General features: G+C 34.6%; 1 protein-coding gene across 1 annotated transcript in view; it reads right to left on the bottom strand.

The window, feature by feature from the left end:
• AIMP1 (aminoacyl tRNA synthetase complex interacting multifunctional protein 1) overlaps positions 1-19882 on the bottom strand; it is a 63289-nt gene that overhangs the window by 29094 nt on the left and 14313 nt on the right. Inside the window, exons 2-4 of the mRNA XM_027837310.1 lie at positions 16897-17030; positions 10155-10268; positions 4993-5157 (exon numbers count right to left, since the gene is read on the bottom strand). Coding sequence (XP_027693111.1) covers positions 4993-5157; positions 10155-10268; positions 16897-17030 — 413 coding nt within the window. The remainder of the gene's footprint in view (positions 1-4992; positions 5158-10154; positions 10269-16896; positions 17031-19882) is intronic.

Here is a 19882-nt window from a genome sequence, read left to right as displayed (position 1 = left end):
TACTTTTTTTTTTTACTTCAGCTGAAGCATGATAGATTCTGCTCCAGCCTCTTTTACTCTGTGTCTCTCTGCTTCAAGTGTGTTCATCGTACCCAATACACTGTAGGATTCTAGTTTTTGATCCATTCTGATATCTGTTTCTGTTTAATGGGAGAGTTCATCCAATTCATATTCACATTTATGATTACTACCTGTGTATTTCCCTCCATCCTATTCTTTTTCCTGTCTGTCCTGTCTCTCATTTCACCTTTTCCCTCCTCACCAGTGTTTTCCTTCTATCACCTCCCCCAGTCTGTTCTCTCTTGTCAGCCCCACCCCCTTTACTTAATCTCCTTCCCTCCTACTTCCCTATCAGTAAGATAGATTTCTATATTCATCTGATTGTATATATTATTTCCTCTTTGAGGCAATGCCTATCGCCCCCCACCCCCATCTTCCCTACCACTGTAATAGATCTTCCTCGCCTCCTCATGTGGATAACTTTCCCCATTCTACTTCTCCCTTCCTTTGGCACCCACTATATTCCTCTTTCTCATCCCTTCATTTTCACCTTATACCCATAAAATCTATACTGTTAGTAATAATAGTTTTTAAGAGTTACAACTATCATCTTCCTGTGTAGGAATGTAAACAGTTTAGCTCTACTGAATCCCTGTTTTCTTTTCCCTTTTTACCTGTTTATGCTTCTCTTGGGTCTTGATATTGGAGGTCAAATTTTCAGTTAACTCTGGTTTTCTCCTTATGAAGGCCTGAAATTCTTCTATTTCACTGAATAACCATTTTTTCCCCTTGATGGTTAATTTTGCTGGGTAAATGACTCTTGGTTGTAGTCCTAGCCCTCTGCCCTCCAGAATATCATGTTCCGTGACCTCCGATTCTTTAATGTTGCAGTTGCCAAGTACTGTGTGATCCTGATTGTGACTCCCCGATAATTGAATTGTTTCTTTCTGGACACTTGTAGTATTTTCTTCCTGACTTGATACTTCTGAAATTTGGCTATAATGTTCCTTGGGGTTATTTTGGCATTTCTTTTCTAAGATGATCAGTGGATTCTTTCAATGCCTATTCTGCACTCTGGTTCCAGGACATCAGGGCAGTTTTCCTTGATAATTTCTTGAAAGATGCTGTCCAGGTCCTCCTTTTGATTATGGCTTTAGGTAGTCCAATGATTCTGATATTGTCTCTCCTGGACCTATTTTCCAGGTCAGCTGTTTTCCCCATGAGGTATTTTACATTTTCTTCTATTTTTTCCCCTCTCTTTTGAATTTGATTGATTCATGATGTTTCACAGAGTCATTAGCTTCTACTTGCCCAACTCTTAACTTTTAAGGTATTGTTTTCCTCAATTAGCTTTCATACTTTCTTTTCCATTTGGCCAATTCTATTTTTAAAGGAGTTTTCCAAGCTATTGAGTCTTTTTTCCATAATTCTCTTGTATCATGCTCATTTCTCTTCCCAATTTTTCTTCTACCTCTCTTACATGATTTTTAAGCTCCTTTTAGAACTCTTTCATGAGATCTTTCTGGGCTTGAGACCACTTCCCATTTTCCTTTGGGGTTTTGACACTGTTGTCCTCTTCGGAGTTTGTGTCTTGATCTTCCCTGTCACCATAATAACTTTCTATGGCCAGATTCTTTTTTTGTTCTTTTTTGTTCATCTGTTAGAGGATGACCACTCACTTGGGGCAATACTGAAGCACGCAAAGGTCCAGATGCTGAAGGATGCCTGCCTGTCTGGAGCCACACTGAAGCATGTGGTGATTTTTGTAGCTGAAGTCCGCTGGCTATGCTAAGGCACTTGGGGAGTCCTGATGCTAGTGTGTGCCTGCTCCACCACACCGCAGCTCAGAATCTACAGCTAGTTTGCTGAGGTGGGGCTTGCTGCGAAGCTTCCTATCCTGGAATGCGCTTCCCTTTTATCCGAGTGAGATGGATATTTCTTTCAACCCATTTCTTAAGGCCCAGATCAGGTCACTTTTCTACCTTGTGAAAAACTTGTCTCCTGATAACCACTTATCTAATCTCTATATTCTTTTTTTAACTACCACAAACTTAAAATAATTTTCAAACACTTTTCAATTTTGTAATTACAATGCACTTGCCTTTTATCATATTAGTACACAATGTAGCTATACTGAATTAAGTATATATATCTCAACATTTTCTTCAACTAGAAAGTAAGCTTCCGGTTGACAAGGACCTACTGCATATATACTTCTTGTGTATCCAAATTACTTCATAAAACAGGAATACACTTATGTGCTGCCTGAAGCGTACCCTCAACTTTAGCTTCTTCCTTCTCTTCTTAGTGATTTGGAGAACACAACTGAAGACTATTCCTCTATCAAATTTGTATATATCAATTTCAAGGTCTTAAAAATATTTAGCTCATTACTTTTTGAAGTTAGCTTCAAAACAAGCACATCAAAGGAAGAGTAAGATGTTGTGGTGTGAAATAGGTCACAGTATAGATTTTTCTTTTTCTATAAACTTTCTTATTGGAGTTATAAATAATTTGATACTTAAAAATACATCCTCTGATTTGAAAATGAAAAGTTCATAATTGATTTACTGGAATAAAATTCAGTAACATTTTAATTAACATATATGAATTCCATATTTTTTTTCTATCTCAACAATGTGGATCTCACAATAATAATTAGATGGACACACACATAATATGTATGAATATAGGTGTAAAAAACATGTAAACATAAATTTTTCTAAACTCTGAAAAACCCTTTCCCTAGTTAGAAAACATAACATTAAATAACATTTTTGGCCAGAATTAACCGATTTTAAATATGGAAAGCTTTTTCTTATGCCTTAAGACAATATTTCAAAGTATTACAAAATTATCTTTTAAATCTCAAAATATTCCTTATCAGGCAACTGTTTATTATAATTCCTGGTATGCTAGGTAAAAAAAAGTAGATATATATTTGGAAATACTGAGTAAATAAAAAATGGGAATTAACAGATTAACTTTCAAAACAGCTGATGTTAAGAAGTTTTTATACTGAACTATTTCTCCATAACTTTTCACTGTTACTACTAGCTCTGCCCTCTGAGTTCAAGAGTATGAGTTCTAATCTCTCTTTAAATGACAGCCTTTCAAATACATGAAAAGTCCTGTCATGTTTGCTTGTCCTTTGGACTAAATTTCCTCAGTTCCATCAACTGATCCTCAAATGGCCTAATTTCTAGTCCCTTATTCATCCTGGTTGTCTTCTAGTTCAATGTTCTAAAATGTGGCACCCAGAAATGAACAAAATACTTGAAATCAGTTCTGGGGGCAAAACAGAGAGGGGCCTATAACTTCCCTTGTTTAAACATCAGATTCCTCCTTAAGACTATAAGGATTTTTTAGATACTGTGTCATACTTAACTCATACTGAAACTAACCTACTAAAACCCTTGCACTTACAGCATTTAATACAGAATATATATATATATATATGTATGTGTGTGTGTGTATGTATGTATGTGTGTATATATATATGTGTGTGTGTGTGTGTGTGTATATATATATATCTATATCTATATCTATATCTCTACCTGAAGTTATATTTAAAACCCAAATACAAAACTTAATACTTTTACCTGTTAAATTTCACACAAGACCAAACAAAGGTCGCACAGGCCAATGAAATCACAGGTGCAGGATCCTTACTTGTCTGTCTTCTATACTTGAGTCCTTTGCTCCCTTCACTTATCACCTCTTATCCCATTACAAACTTCAACCCAGGTTGACCTGCATGACTACCCTTGGAGAAGTCATACAATAATGACTAGGTTCACCACAAATTTAGGTTATTTTTTTTAATTAAAAATTTATTTATTTTTTATTATGACCAGAGCTGTTAAAAAGGAGATATAAAAATAAAGGCTCAGTTCAAGTATCAACTCCTACCTGAGTCCTAACTTTATCCTCCCAGTAGTTAAAAGTTCCTCCCCAACCCCTCAAATTACTTTGAATATTATTTACTATTGATGTATCTGAGTTCATACTGTTTTCCCTTATTAGAGCTTCTTAAAGTCACGGTATAACAGTTTCATCATTATATTTCTGGAACCTTGTACTGTGTAGGCACTTTAAAAGTACAGAGTGAATTAAACCAAAATGACATGAACCCTGGCTATGCTGGAATAAATCAGACAAACTTCCTTTTTCAAAGTGATACTGAAGCCCAATAAGCAAATTCTACTTGGAAATTGGTGCTAAGAATTGAACTAAGGGTTTAAGAACTACTTTGCTGGATGTTACTGGTGTAGAGTTTTGGGTAAGGACAGCAGAAGTTGTCATCTTGGAAATTCCTCAAGAAGAGAAGGAATGTAGCATAGGACGACTGATTGGATGGATGGGAGATATACTGCATGTTCCACTTTCCTAGAACAGTATTTTATCACTAGGCACTGTGATGCATATTAAACTCAAGGCAGCAATCTCACTGGAGAAATTCAGAAAAATCAGGTGAAGAGAGTGACTGAAGTAAAGGCTAATGTTTTAAGAAAATCACTATTAAGCATCAGTAACTCGTTTCAGTTGACAAAATAAGTGATGGTTTATTGCTGCATTATCTGTACCTACAGATAAATTTGTATTAAAAAAAGAAAAAAAGATATTCGTCTGTACATTCCCAATACTGGCACAAGATCCATGTATTAATACTCTGCTTCCAACTTAAAGCAACGAGAGATTTTTACTATTATTTTGATGTATCAGAACTTTAGTGTTTTTCATCACTAAAAGAAAAGTAAATAGCCTTTTTGTACAGATGAAAACTAATTAAAATCATGTACAAAATACAGACACATTCAATCATGAGACAACCTTTGTGTAATAAAATTGCTTAAAGTAAAAAAAAAAAATTGTGGTGCCAAGTATAACATGCATCTATATTTTTCTGTTTCTTTTATTTTTTAAATTAAACTATGCTTGAATGTATTTGACAACTGTTGAGAAACTAACAAGTTTCAAATGTGAAAATACCTTTTTTTTCTGAATTTTCTTTCTTTCTCTTTTCTTCTTCTTCTTCTTCCCCTTTGGTACCAGAAGACAAGACTGGAGCAGATACTGACTGTATTAAATTTTCAGAAGCTATGGATGTAGAATTAGCTTGAACTGATGGACCAGATGAAATTGGTATTTGTTTCACTACAAGAGAATATTGAAATATAAAATGTTCAAACAAGAAACAGTAGTAATGACGGCTAGCATGTATATAGTACCTACTATGTGCAAAGTCCTGGGCTAAGTACTTTACAATTATTATTTCATTTGCATCTCACAACCCAGGGCAGTTCATTCTCATTTTACAACTGAAGAAACTGAGATAAGTCGCGATTAAGTGACCCGCCCAAGGTCATACAGCAAGTAGGGTGTGAGGTCACATTTAAACTTGGGTCTTCCTGACCAGCCTCAGAATTCTATCCACTGTAGTACCATTTAGTTGCCTAATACAGAACACAAAAAAATAAGAATATATATTTAAGTTATATTAATTTTTTTATGTAAAGAAGTCATTTATTCATGACTACCTAACCACTACTTTCTAAGAATGGAGGAAATAAATAGAAAGGTTACATTCACACTTATACTTCTAAAACAAACATACTACTTCGGCGCACATCTATATTCTGTGTGGACAAGATTTCAAGCTAATGAAAATTTTATAACATGACTCATTTGTCCAATTATTGTTAAAAAAAAAAACCAAAAAACAAAAAACACACACACCTCTACTAAAACAGATTACCGTTTACCTGGATTAAAACTAATAATTGTTCACTGCTAGACAATTAGAATATTAGGGTAATGTCTGCACAATTATTCTACAGACAGGATTACGTTAGCATGGTCTATAACATGCAGCCATTGCTGCATGAGGAACAGTGAGCAAAAATGATACTTTAAAGAATTCCTACTTTTTAAATAGGTTAAAAGATATTTAAAGGAAATCAGACTCATTTAAAAATGAAACAACAATAAAACCCAAATACCAGAAAGCATGCATTATCTCAGGGGTCAGGTGACTATTATTTTCTAAACCAAAAACTGAATATGTAGCTAATCAAATAATATTCCTTATGTAATGCCTTATTAAAAATGTGTATGTGTATTTCACACGCCACCTCACCCCCCCCCCCACATCAAATTTGTACCATAAAATCTGCGGTCCATGGCTGTTTACTTGGCAAAATATTTCTAAAAGTAAAAAAGGTGAAATACAACCATACTCTGTAGAATTTCAATTTATCTTTGTATGCTGTCCTATACTGCAGCAGCAAAAAACAAACAAAAAAAACCAAAACCCAATCCTCAACCTATTTTACAGTAATACTCAATAAAAATAGTTTCAGGATCTATAAATGTAAAATTATGGATTATTTTGAAAGGTAGCATAATACAGTAAAAAGAATGCTATATTTGAGTCAGCAGACATGGGTTCAAATATTAGGTCCTACATTTATTAGATGTGTGTCCTCAAAAAAAATTTGACTTTTTCAAGTTTTAGTTTGCTCATCTTGTTCTGAAATGGCTGAACAGACCTTTAAATCCTATACAAAAATGAACTATCATTGTTTTAAGTACTAAAAGTATGCTCAGTTTTGAGACTTCAAATATAGCAGAGGAAATTATTTTTCCCTCCCCAAGAAACACTCTTTAATACATGTGGTTACATGTATCAACACCTTCTTACATCTCTCCTGGAGGATATCCATCATCATATATCTCAAATGAAAGACTGCTCAAAATCACTAAAAGGCAAAGCCAATATAAGGATTCTCTGACCGACACTGTTTTGCAATAACAATCAGTACGAAAGCAATGGACAGACAATTATGTGGGAAGGTAAATAGCACGAAGTTTAAATTTGAGCTATGTCAAAGGACAATAGCAAAATCTACCTTTTCTGACAGAGACAGGAAAAAAGAAAGCAATTATGCTTAGCATATTATCTATTAATCCAAAGGAAAAAAAGATGGTATCAGAGATAAGAAAATGAAAGACAATCTTACCCTGGGCAGAACAATGCTGTTGAGAAATAGGAACTGAAAAGAAAAATGCCTGAAATCTACTATACTTTATTGGTTACATCGATTACTCAGTAATTTTGACTATGAGGTTGAAACTATGGACTTGAAAATATGTTTAAGTAGCCACTAGATGGCAGATTCAAAGTCTAGATACGCTACTTCACAAGCATCAACTAGAGAAGAAAATAGGATTTCAAATGTTTCTATTTTAACAAATATACATCATAAAATTCTACTAAGGTCACTCCATTCTCAAGCTTTTGTAGACATGCTGATACAAAATTTTTTTTTTCCAAGAAAAAATACTTAGTAGCCATTTGAGGCTTTTTTTTCCTTCATCATTTCTGTATAATTTTATGTGGCTGTATGGAGGTCAAATTTGGATGTATGGGGAAAGTTAAATAAAATACATTTCCTACTCCTAAATGCTGTTGTAGTGATTTAGAGGAAAGAGCATCTATAAATAGTTATTTTCTGGTAAAGGGAACTTCCTTTATGAGATGCAGGGGGCTACTGATATTAGCAAAATTCCTACCCACACACCTGATTACATCAACACAGATATAATCAAGGACTTTATGTAATTCAGGTGACAGGTGCCTTTGGGATTTGGAAGGACTGAGCAAAGGAAAAGTGCTGAGATGTAGCTATAGCCAGTCAAGTTTAGTGGTTTGTTCTATGACTGTAATTCGATGTTATAAACACCAAAGTTCTCAAGTGTTGAGGGGGCTATCGATTGGGATGTAGAGTGACTATTTTTTGGAGTTGACCCCTTCCAATATAGAGAGCTGATCAAACTCTCCAGGTTCATGGGAAATATGTAAAGCCAAAAGTTCCTTTAAGTTTATATTTCCTATTGCTTGAAGAAATGAAACCTCCCTTTTTGCGTTTTGTTTTGTTATTTACATCCACAGTCTCTGGCACACATTAAAGCCTTAACAATGCTGTTAAACTTAATCAAATTCCTTGATTTTGATGCTTCCTTCTCTAAAAGCAGGCCTAAGTACTTTTAAAATAAACATATACAAACTCCAAAATATCCCCAGGAAACTGGCTTTACAGTTCACAGCACCTCCAGGTATATTAAGCAAGAAGTAATAATACTCCCACTACTAACTACACTGTACTTTAAGGTTTCTAAAGTGCTTTCCATCACAACTGCCTTGTGAGGTAGGAAGTGGAAGAATTATTATTTTAATTTTAAAAGACAAGGAATCTGAAACTTTGAGAGATTAAGTAATCTTTCAGTGATCATATAACTAGTAAATTTGTGACAAGACACAAACCCAGGTTTACCAATTCTAAGGTTCAATGCTCTATCTCTTGTACCATTCAATTTCCCAGCATGGGAAATGAAGGAAGGGATAAGTAAGATGTTAAAGGAATGATAATACATTTATTAGTCATTCAACTTAATAAGTATATTATCCTTACCAAGATATTTCTATGCAGTAAATACAGTGAACTACTTGGGTAACATTACATATTTAAATGCAATTTGTAATGTTTCTCCATAATGCTGTGCTGGTAACCACTGACAGTAATAAAAAGTTATTTTATATTTCCTAGTTATTAATTTAATATAAGAGGATCTGAGGTTATCAGTTCAAGGCAGAGAAAAATCCTGAAATATTTGTTATTAATACTTTTAAAATTAGTATTTTTAAACTAAGCTGACCAGTTTTTAAGTAGCTGGTGTTGCTGAAGCTAACTACCTTGAAAGGTCAGATATCTTTCTACCAAGTTAATCAATATCCTATCATTTCACATCCCTAACAGCTCTTCAAGCAACAGAGTAATTACTCCTATAAAAACAAAAAGAAATCCAAATCACCAATAAAATGTATAGAAAATGGCAAATATTATTAAAATTTTATCCAAAGAGATATATAATTTTTTGGAATTGGTAAAAACAGCTCCCCTTTTTTCTCAGTTCATATTTACAAATAAGTATAGAGTGCACATTTACTCCACAGCTAAATGTAATTTTACAATTCCCAACACAGTGTACTCATTCTGTACAGTATCACCAGGTTTTCTTACAACATGGGAATTCATAATTTTTTAAAAGTTTTTTTTAAAGCATATTCTTTCCATGTCTTTTATTTCAGTTATTTTAAATTCCTGAAAGATATTAAACTTGAAAAGTAAATGTAATTTTGAGAACAGGAAGGTCAGAAGTCTAGTTCTGGTCCTGGAATCAATAACCCACATGACCTAGGGGGCAGGACACTCTCAGCTCTCCAGACCTCAGCTTCTTTCTCAGTAAAATCAGAGGACTGATTAAACAATTAAGTCCTGCTCCCAATCTCAAATTCACAACTAAACCAAAATACTGCATGGACTACACAATAGTATCTGACAAGCAGCAAAGAGTAGAAATCCACACACTTCAAGTTCTTTCTATGCTACAAAGAAATATGCTAAGAAAACATAAACTCTGTCATTTAAAATAGCATTCGGGGCCTTAATGTGTCTTTAACCTGCAACTTAATATAACATTCTTATAACTTTAGCAAACATGGAAAAGTACTTAATGCCCCAAGGGAATGAGACAGGGTCAAAATTGTGGCTACTATTCAACCTGGGGCACTTTTCCTAAAAGTTTCTTGAGGCAGGGTACTCTCAAAGAAAGGTTTCGTTGTTGTTTTTTAAATAATGAGGTTGTATCTACTACTGTTTGTAAACTAAATTGACAAGACAATTTAAATGAAAAGACTGGCTCTTTTTATACTATTTATACATACATACAGAAAGCCTGAAAATTAAACATTTGAGTATCTGTGGCAAAGGGTAAAAATTAAAACATCTTGTGTCTGAAGCTATCAGAGAGTATTTGAGTATTTAATAGACACTCAAGATGTAAACAACTCCTTTGCACTTGTTTTTATTTGTCCTAAGGAAATGCCTATCACTCTAGTCACATCAGAAACAATTTCAGTTTATTTAGCAATGATAATTTCACCTTGAAATTTCTACTATAATTTAAGTAAAACTGCAACTTTATTTTTTAAAAAAAAAATTTAATTCTAAGTACTAAACAACACAGTTGTGAACATGAAATGTGAACAGAAGGAAGCTGGACATAAATTTTCATGTTTCTATTTTAATCACCTCCATTGCGAATTTCTGCCTGGATGAGCTCCTGCTTAAGTCCTTCAATTTCCTTCTTCAGTTTAGCATTTTCAACACGAAGTTTCTTCTCTTCTCTGAGAGTTGCCTGCAAAACTAAAATTGATCAATTCAATTAGATACACCAGAATTTCTTAAAACTGCATTTTGTTAAACAATTTAAGAAATAATATAATTGCAGGAAGTAGAATAAAATCCACTGATTAAATGACTGACCCATTCCTTTCTGTTAACATTGCTTTAAAAAAAGGTAAATGGCTGATAAAAACAAAAAGATTGTGCTAAAGTTAACAGTAAAAAAAAAATTTGTTTATAAGTCATTACTCTGGCTTCTCTAAAGTGGCTGAAATAGAAAACAAAATCACCCATTTTTCCCCTTGTTGCTATCATAAGAAAATAGACTAGCATGTCATTTTCATAAGAGTAGAGAAAAGGCAGAGAACACAAAAAGACTGAAGGAGAGGCAGGTATTAAAAGTATATTACACTTCTAAAAATGAATGAAATAACATCTTCATCATGAAGCCTAATAAAGAAACAACCTTTCCTGGGCTCCCTTATCTTAATAGAGGGAGCTGCTGTAATATTGTGGTACCTAATTAGCATTCCCTAGGAGACTCCTTCCTTCTGTCCATCACATTCCACTAAGATATTTTAAAAGATATTTCCCTATCAGCTACCAATGACTTTTTAACAAATATTTTATTTTTCCCAATTATATGTAAAAACACTCTAACACTCGTTTTTAAAAATTAGAAACTTCCAAATTCTCTCCCTCCTAACCCTTCCCTGTTTTGGCAAGCAATTTGATATAGACATGTGCAGTCATGCAAAACGGAGTTTCATATTAGTCATGTTATGAAAGAAAACACAGACCAAAAAAAATTTTTTTTTAAACAAAGAAGAATAAAGTTTAAAAAGTAAGTTTCCATTTGCATTCAGACTACATCAGTTCTTTCTCTGGGGGCAGATAGTATTCTTTCATCCTAAGTCTTTAGGAATTGTCCTGCTGAGAATACCTAAGTCTTTCACAGTTGATCCTTGTGCAATATTGCTACTACCATATACACTGTTCAACTGCTTCTGTTCACTTCATTTTGCATCAGTTCAGGTAAGTCCAAGTTTTTCTGAAAGCATCCTAGTTGTCCTTTCTAAGAGCACAATAGTATTCCATCACAATCATATACCACAAGGGCACTCTCTCAATTTCCAACAAAAATAGCTGCTATGTTTCTTTTTTGAGGGGGAAGGGGTGCTAGGAGGCACCGTGGATAGAGTATTGAGCTTGAAGTCATGAAGACTCATTTACCTGAATTCAAATCTAACCTCAGACACTTACTAACTGTGTGACCCTGGCCAAGACACTTAACCCTGTTTGCCTCAGTTTTCTCCTCTGCAAAATGAGCTAGAGAAGGAAATGGCAAACCACTCCAGTACCTTTGCCAAGAAAACCCCAAATGGGATCACAAAAAGTCAGACATAACTGAAATGACTGAACAACAACAATAACTATTTTTGTACATGAGTCCTTTTCCTTTTGTTTTTAAATCTGTTTGGGATACAGACCTAGTAGTGGTAGTGCCGAGTCAAAGGGTATGTATGCAGTACACCAGACCTTTGGATATAGTTCCAAATTGTTTTCCAGAATGGCTGGATGAATTCACAACACCACCAACAGAACTTTAGTGTCCCAATTTTCCTACATCCCCTCCAATATTAGTTATTTCCCTTTTCTGTCATATTAGCCAATCTGTTAGGTGCGAAGTGGTACCTTAGAGTTGTTTTCATTTGGATTTTTCTAATCAATAGTGATTTGGAACATTTGTTCATATGACTATAGATAGCTTTAATTTCTCCATCTGAAAACTGCATGCTCATATTCTTTGACCACTTATCAATTGGGGAATGACTGGTATTCTTATAAATTTGACTCTGTCCTCTATATATTTGAGAAATGAAGCCTTTATCAGAGAAACTTGCTGTAAACATTTTCTCACAGTTATGATTACTGACTGTGTATTTCCCTCCATCCTATTTTTTTTTCCCCATTTATCTCTTTCTCCTTTCACCCTATTCCTACTCAAAATTGTTTTGCTTCTGACCTCTGCCTTCCCTCCTATCAGGGTCCTGCTCCCCACCCCTCACCTTTTCTATCCTCCTACCCTCCTACTTCCCTATAGAGTAAGAGAAAAATTTATACCCAACTGAGTGTCATTCCTGAGCCAATTTTGAAGAGAGTAAGGTTCAAGTGTTACCCACCAACTCCCCATTCTTCCTCTCCACTATAAAAACACTTTTGTGCCTCTTTTATGTGAAATAATTTACCCCATTCTATCTCTCCCTTTCCCCCTCTTCCAGTGCATAACTCTTTCTCATCCCTTAATTTGATTTTTTTGGATATCAACCCATCATAGTCAACTCATACTCATGCCGTCTATGTATACTCCTTCTCAAGGCCCTAATAATGAGAAAGTTCTTAGGAGTTATATGTATCATCTTCCCATGTGGGAATGTAAACAGTTGAACTTTATTAAATTCCCTATGATTTCTCTTTCCTGTTTAACTTTTTGTACTTTTCTTGAGTCTTGCATTTGAAAGTCAAATTTTCTATTCAGCTTTGATCAGGAATCCTTGAAAGTCCTCTATTTCATTGAATATTCATTTTTCCCCCCGAAGGATTATACTTGGTTTTGTTAGACAGATGATTTTTTGATGTAATCATAGCTCCTTTGCCCTCTGAAATACCATATTCTAAGCCCTCCAATCCTTTAATGCAAAAGCTGCTAAATCTTGTGTTATCCTGACTGTGGATTCACAATATTTGAATTGTTTCTTTCTCCTTGACTGGGAGCTCAGGAATTTGGGAGTTTTCATTTGGGATCTCTTTCATGAGGTTGATTAGTGGATTCTTTCAATTATTATTTTACTCTCTGGTTCTAGAACATCAGGGCAATTTTCTTTGGTAATTTCTTGAAAGATGATGTCTGGACTCTTTCTTTGATCACAACTTTCAAGTAGTCCAATAATTCTTAAATCATCTCTCCTGGATCTGTTTTCCATGCCGACTGTTTTTCCAATGAGATATTTCATATTTTCTTCTATTTTTTCATTCTTTTGATTTTGTTCTGTTGTTTCTTGATAGCTCATGGAGTCATTAGCTTCCACTTATCCAATTCTAATTTTTTAAAGTTATTTTCTTCAGGGAATTTCTGAACATCTGACCAATCCTAATATTAAAGAGTTCTTATCTTCAGTGAATTTTTGTATATCTTTTTCTATTTGGCCAATTCTTGTTTTTAAGTTCTCTTTAGTGAATTTTTATATCTTCTTTATGAAACTATTGACACTTTTTTCCATTATTTTCATGCATCACCATCATTTCTTTTCCCATTTTTTCCTCTTCTTCGATTTTTAAAATCCTTTTTGATCACTTCTAGGAATTCTTTTTGAGCCTAAAATCAATTCACATTTTTCTCTAAGGCTTTGGGTGTGCCAGTTTTGACTTTCTTTTCTTCTAAGTTTGTGTTTTCACCTTCCCTGTCACCATAGTAATTTTCTATGGTCAGGTTTTTTTTTTTTAAACTGTTTGCTCATTTCCCAGCTTATTTCTTGACTTTTAATTTTATGTTAAAGTTGAGCTCTGCTCCTAGGTGGAGGAGTCATCATCCCAAGCTTCACATTTTTTGTCCTGCTGTTTTCAGAGATTCTTCTCAGTTTCTTTTTCAGTTCTTCCAAGATAGAATGATCTAAGGAGAAGCGTGGTTACTGCTCTCCTGGCCTGTCCTCTTCTCTGTGAGCAACCACAAGTGTTCCCTTCCACTTTGGAAGTGTGATCAGTGTGCTAGTGTTCTGACCTCTGCCTACCCCAATCTGCCTTCCCTCCTATCAGGGCCCTGCTCCCCACCCCCTCACCTTTTCTATCCTCCTACCCTCCTACTTCCCTATAGAGTAAGAGAAAAATTTATACCCAACTGAGTGTCATTCCTGAGCCAATTTTGAAGAGAGTAAGGTTCAAGTGTTACCCATCAACTCCCCATTCTTCCTCTCCACTATAAAAACACTTTTGTGCCTCTTTTATGTGAAATAATCTACCCCATTCTATCTCTCCCTTTCCCCCTCTTCCAGTGCATAACTCTTTCTCATCCCTTAATTTGATTTTTTTGGATATCAACCCATCATAGTCAACTCATACTCATGCCGTCTATGTACACTCCTTCTCAAGGCCCTAATAATGAGAAAGTTCTTAGGAGTTATATGTATCATCTTCCCATGTGGGAATGTAAACAGTTGAACTTTATTAAATTCCCTACGATTTCTCTTTCCTGTTTAACTTTTTATACTTTTCTTGAGTCTTGCATTTGAAAGTCAAATTTTCTATTCAGCTTTGATCAGGAATCCTTGAAAGTCCTCTATTTCATTGAATATCCATTTTTCCTCCCGAAGGGTTATACTCGGTTTTGTTAGATAGGTGTGCTGATTTGTGTGCTAGTGCCCCTACTCCTCCTAGGACTGTGACTCAGAGCTGCTTATGAGCAATATAAGAGTCCTCCATCCAGAACCAGCAAAAGGTCCCCTGTAATCTCCTGATCAGTTTTCCTACTCCCTTACCATCTGCAAGCTAAGAACAACTGCTGCAAATTCAGTTGCCCCCCAAAGGCCTGGTGTTGGCTTGCTAGGACTGTCCAGCCTGTGCTGGACTATACGTCACTCTCACCCCAGTGAGAAAGATTTTTCCTGCTCACCTTCTAAGCTGTCTTGGGCTGAAAAATTGTTTCATCCTCTTTTTGTTGGTTTTGTGGTTCTAGAATTTGTTTTGAGACATTATTTTAAGGTTGTTTGGAGGGGAATTTAGGAGAGCTCTGTGATTTCCTGACTTTACTCTGCCATCTTGGCTCCACCCTATCAACGACTTTCCATTTACAGCATGTGCCAAGGCTTTTGTGAATTCACAAAATGACCTGAGCAAACATAGGTTCATAAAACCAAAGTGACTTGCCCATCATTGCCCAGCCCAGGAGTCTGACTCTATCCACTGTACAACACTGCCAATCTAACCAAGTAGACCCCTACAATCTCTATGGGGAAGAAAAGTCTACACTTATGACATCAAGCCATCCTTTCAAAACATAATTACAGCATTTTAGAATGAGTCAGAGCCTTAGTAATGCTCTAATCCACTCCTGTCCTCAACCTCAGATTAAAAAAATGAAGAAACTGATACTCACCAACATTAAAAGCCATATAGTTATTTTCTTCTAAGTTTTTTAGCTAGGGCTAGAAAACTAGGGGCTGCTAGGTGGTATAGCGGTTAGAGGTCTGGGCCTAGAGTCGGGAAGACTCGTCTTCTTGAGTTCAAATCTGGCCTCAGACACTACCTGTCTGAACCTGGCTAAGTCACGTAACTCTGTCTCAGTTTCCTCATCTGTAAAATGAATTGGAGAAGGAAATGGCAAACCACTCCAGTGCCTTTGCCAAGAAAACCCCAAATGGGTCATGAAGAGTCAGACATGACTGAAAAACAACTGAATAACAACAACGAAAACTATTTTGAGAGACCACAGGAGCCATATTAACTAAATCATATTATTGTAAAAAGAACTATTTAAGTTTAATGGACAGTAATGTTAATCTTTCAGATGACACCTTCAAACTGGGGAAAAGTTTAAATATATAATTTTTAAAGTTACTCGAAAAAGACTTTTAAATGATTTGGTGATATTTTCACACACGCATGAAAATACATATATACATGCAAGTATGGATATATTATGAAGTGATTCCAATTTGAGAGGGTTTGGGGAATATTTGCCTAAAAGAAACTTCTAAGGGAAGAAATTGAAGTTTTCAGGCTTTTTAATATATCCTATGTTCAGACAAAAAAAAATTAGCATGACACAATGAAATTTCAATGAAAATAATAAAATTTATAAATATTCCATAAATATATGAAACCTTAGTATAATTCTTTTGGGGGTAGAAGAAGAATCTTAAACTGCCATTTGATTTGTTAGGAAAGATGCAAATTTGTGGGGAAAATACCCCCAGAGATTCAGATGCATTTTTCAGCTGAAATATACAGTGCTGGAAAGGTGTCTGGGGGCACTGAGAGGGTAGAGACTAGCCATGGTCTCACAGATAACATGTATCAAAGACAGGACTTGAACCCTGGTCTTCCTGACTCCATGGCCAGCACTTTATCCACTGTAACACACTGCTGTTTATTAGTATGGTATTATTTTAGAACCTGACCTGTGACTTCTTTGCTGTAGGGGACTGTTGGTGAGGAAACTCCCTTGACTAAAGCAGGAAAATATCATTTAATAATCAATCAAATATTTTTCTTTACTTCAAACATTACCTTAAATTTCCATAAAACTATGTAGCCTTTTCCACATATAATGAAGGACAGACGCCTGCTCTTGCTCAACCCTACCCACACTCTTTCATCTGAAAATTATGCAATTTTAAATCTTCACCCACTGATGGCTCAGTATTATTCAGTGTACACCTAGGAATATTTCTATTGGTTGTGCAACCAACACATACCTCTGAGCCACTATTAGTCTTAAATGCCATTACAAAATACAAATTAAAATGTACAGCCAAGTCATTTTTGAGAAGTTACTTATCCATAATATCTTTTTCTCTTCCATCAATATATGCATTTTACTACATAATTCTGATTTTAAACACCTATTCAGAAATTTTTTTTTAAATTTCCTTACTTGCTTTCTCCTTTAGTAGAGCAACTTGCTGCTTAAGATATTCAATAACTTGATCAGCCTCCGCGCCCTTTTGTTCCAGTCTATTCAGAATTGCTTTATTGGCTGCCATCTTTATCCAGGAACGGGAAAAAATCCTAAAGGAATAGAGAAACAGATAAATCTGAATATTTTGATATAATTTCTCAAATCATGTATGTAAAAACAACTAGTAAAGTACCACCACATACACCATAGTGAGTGATCAAAAGAGCAGAAAAGTCCATTTCCTATGAAAAAGCAAAAGGTAATGATGCTTAAATGACAGCTGTTTTGGAAGATTTCATGTAGTAAGAATAATTTTTTCCACCTTACAAAACATTTTCTTTAACTACACTTTATGTTGTGTACTTTGAGGAAATTTTTAAAAAAATGATAACATTAAAAGCATTCCTAAATGGGGGAGGAAAGTACTGATTCCAGGATGAAACTAACCACGATGACACCCAGCTGCCTCATTTTTCAAAGACATTTTGCCATTAATGCTAAATGGAAAAAACAATAACCACCACCTCTATAACTGTTTTCAGATAAATTATGTGTTAAAAAAATAGTTTGGTATTATTCATATAATCAGAAGAAAACCTAGGTTGCTCAATTCTCTTTTAAACATCACTTTTACACATTAAGTGATCCTGCCACTATAGACTAAGCTAATCAAGTAAAACATTTAGACCCATACACTTGCCCAGGAAAGCAACATAAAGAAAAAAGAATTGTCAAAATTTTCTGCATGGTGGTGAAATCATAGATTTACTTTACAAACTACACTCCCTTTCAAATTAAAATGCATATTAGCACTTCATAAATTTATAAAACCCATGGCCTCAAATGTCTGCAAAGAAATGCCCAACTTCAAAAGTATCAGAAATTTGGTGGGATGAAACCCATGAATGAAAAATGTCTCAGGATAGGTAGGTATACTTTATTCAAAAGAAAAGGAGTAGGTTAAAGAGTGAGGGTCATAACATAGTACTTTAAAGGATAAAATACAGGAAGCAGGAGCAAGGGTCATGGAAAATATTTTATCAGAGATAAATGGAGAAACAACAGAAGCTATTTTATTATCTGGGGTATACTATAGACTGCATATTGCTTAAAAACTGATTTCTTAGTACTGCATGCAACCATCTAAATTATTAACTCTGAATTTATATATGTTCAAGTCCATGTGGAAGAAAAATTCACTGAACTAGAGTTAACTAAAAATATAGCAACTCAAAAAACTGCCTCTGTATTCTAATGATACACATTAAAAAGAAAGCCTGAGTAGATTATGTAGAAATGAATAGCTCTCAAATTACCTCCATAAATCACTATGATGTGTTTTTCAAGTGAGACTCTTCAGTTTCTTCATTTTGGCTAAGTCAAAATGATGTATTAGGTTACTCTTAAAAAATTTTCACTGCTACATTATCATCAACAGTACTCTGCTTAGATAAAAGGAAAGTGCATTATAAAAGAATGGGAAGGAACATCTTTTGCCAGCACTGTCATTTTTCCTCTAACAATCAAATTTTCTTGGCAAGTAAAACTCCTAAGATCATAAAATGTGCTGGCTGTTTACCAGACTTCCCCCTACTTTATTCCCTAACAAATTATGAAAAAAATTACAATAGCCAATTTTAATCTCTAATCATTGACATCATTTGAAACTTGACTAATGAAAATATCAATCTCAATAAAAATCAAATATAAAAATAAAATATCAATAAAAGAAATCACCTGAATGATTTGAAAATAATAGTACAAGTTATATTCTCAATTCTTTTTCTCAAAAGAATTGCTTAATTAGTAACAGCATTCAATAACTATTCTGCTAATTAGACACTTTTTAAGATATTCAAAATACACCAGTTAGTCTTCCACTAAGCTTTTCTTAAATTTACAAGAGAAATTTAATGTTTATAAAATTCAAAAAAATCAATTCTAATAAGGAACAGGAAGATGTGCCAGAGTAACCCAAAAAGCTGACAATTCCAATAGTTCTAAGAATCCTCAATAATTTTGTTTTTATACATACAACAGAGCATTTTCGGCAAATATACAATGTTGTATGCTCTAGAATATGCCAACAAGCTACAATCTAAACTCTTCCAAATGCCAGCAGCTCCAAGGAATAAGCTGATGGTTCCTAAAAATCACAAAACAAGTCTCAGTAGTGAGAAGGCAAGATTCAGTTTGGTAAGCAGAAAGCTACATTATTAGGTCTAAGAATCTCTTTTCCCCTAACATTTCTCTGGGAATTGTAAGTCGAAAACAGAAGTTCATCAAATTTTGTATAATGTTTTATCATAAGCACTCAGTAGACAAACCAACACTCTATAAACAAAACTGACTTAATTTTTCAATTCTTTTGGAACTTTAAGAAAATAAGGTAGACTTCAGTGAAGAAAAGCAAACATCAATCCCTACCTCCCCCAAAAAATAAAGAGAAGAAAAGATTTTGCACAAAAACACTGGAAAAAATGCAAATTAGTTTTGTATTTTGATTTTAGAAGAAAAAAGCTAAGACAGATTCATCTCTCTCCTTTAAAGTTTTCCCTTTACCAAAATTCCCTTTACAAAAATTACCATCACTGGGGAAAAAAACAAAGCTATAGTTGAGTGTATTTATGTACTTCGCTTCTTAGCTTAAATACTGGAGGTTTAAACCTCATCTGGAGATGAATGCTGTGAATAAGAATGAACAAACGGAGCATATTATTGCCGGGCAATTACGTGGCACAGTAGATAGACTGCTGCCCTTGGAATCAAGAAGATCTGAATTCAAAAAACTGCCTCATATACTTAGGAGCAGTGTGGCTGTTGGACAACTTCACCTCAGTCTCAGTTTCTTCAAGTGACCTGGGGATAATAACAGCGATTATCTTACGGGACCGTTGTTCAGGGTCAAACGAGATTAATATTTGCAAAAGGCTTTGCAAACCTTAAAGTACTATATAAATGC

This window comes from Vombatus ursinus, unplaced genomic scaffold, assembly GCF_900497805.2.
Source record: "Vombatus ursinus unplaced genomic scaffold, bare-nosed wombat genome assembly UNPS02014821.1, whole genome shotgun sequence".
Lineage (NCBI taxonomy): Eukaryota > Metazoa > Chordata > Mammalia > Diprotodontia > Vombatidae > Vombatus > Vombatus ursinus.
This window is presented reverse-complemented; position numbering and strand designations above follow the sequence as displayed.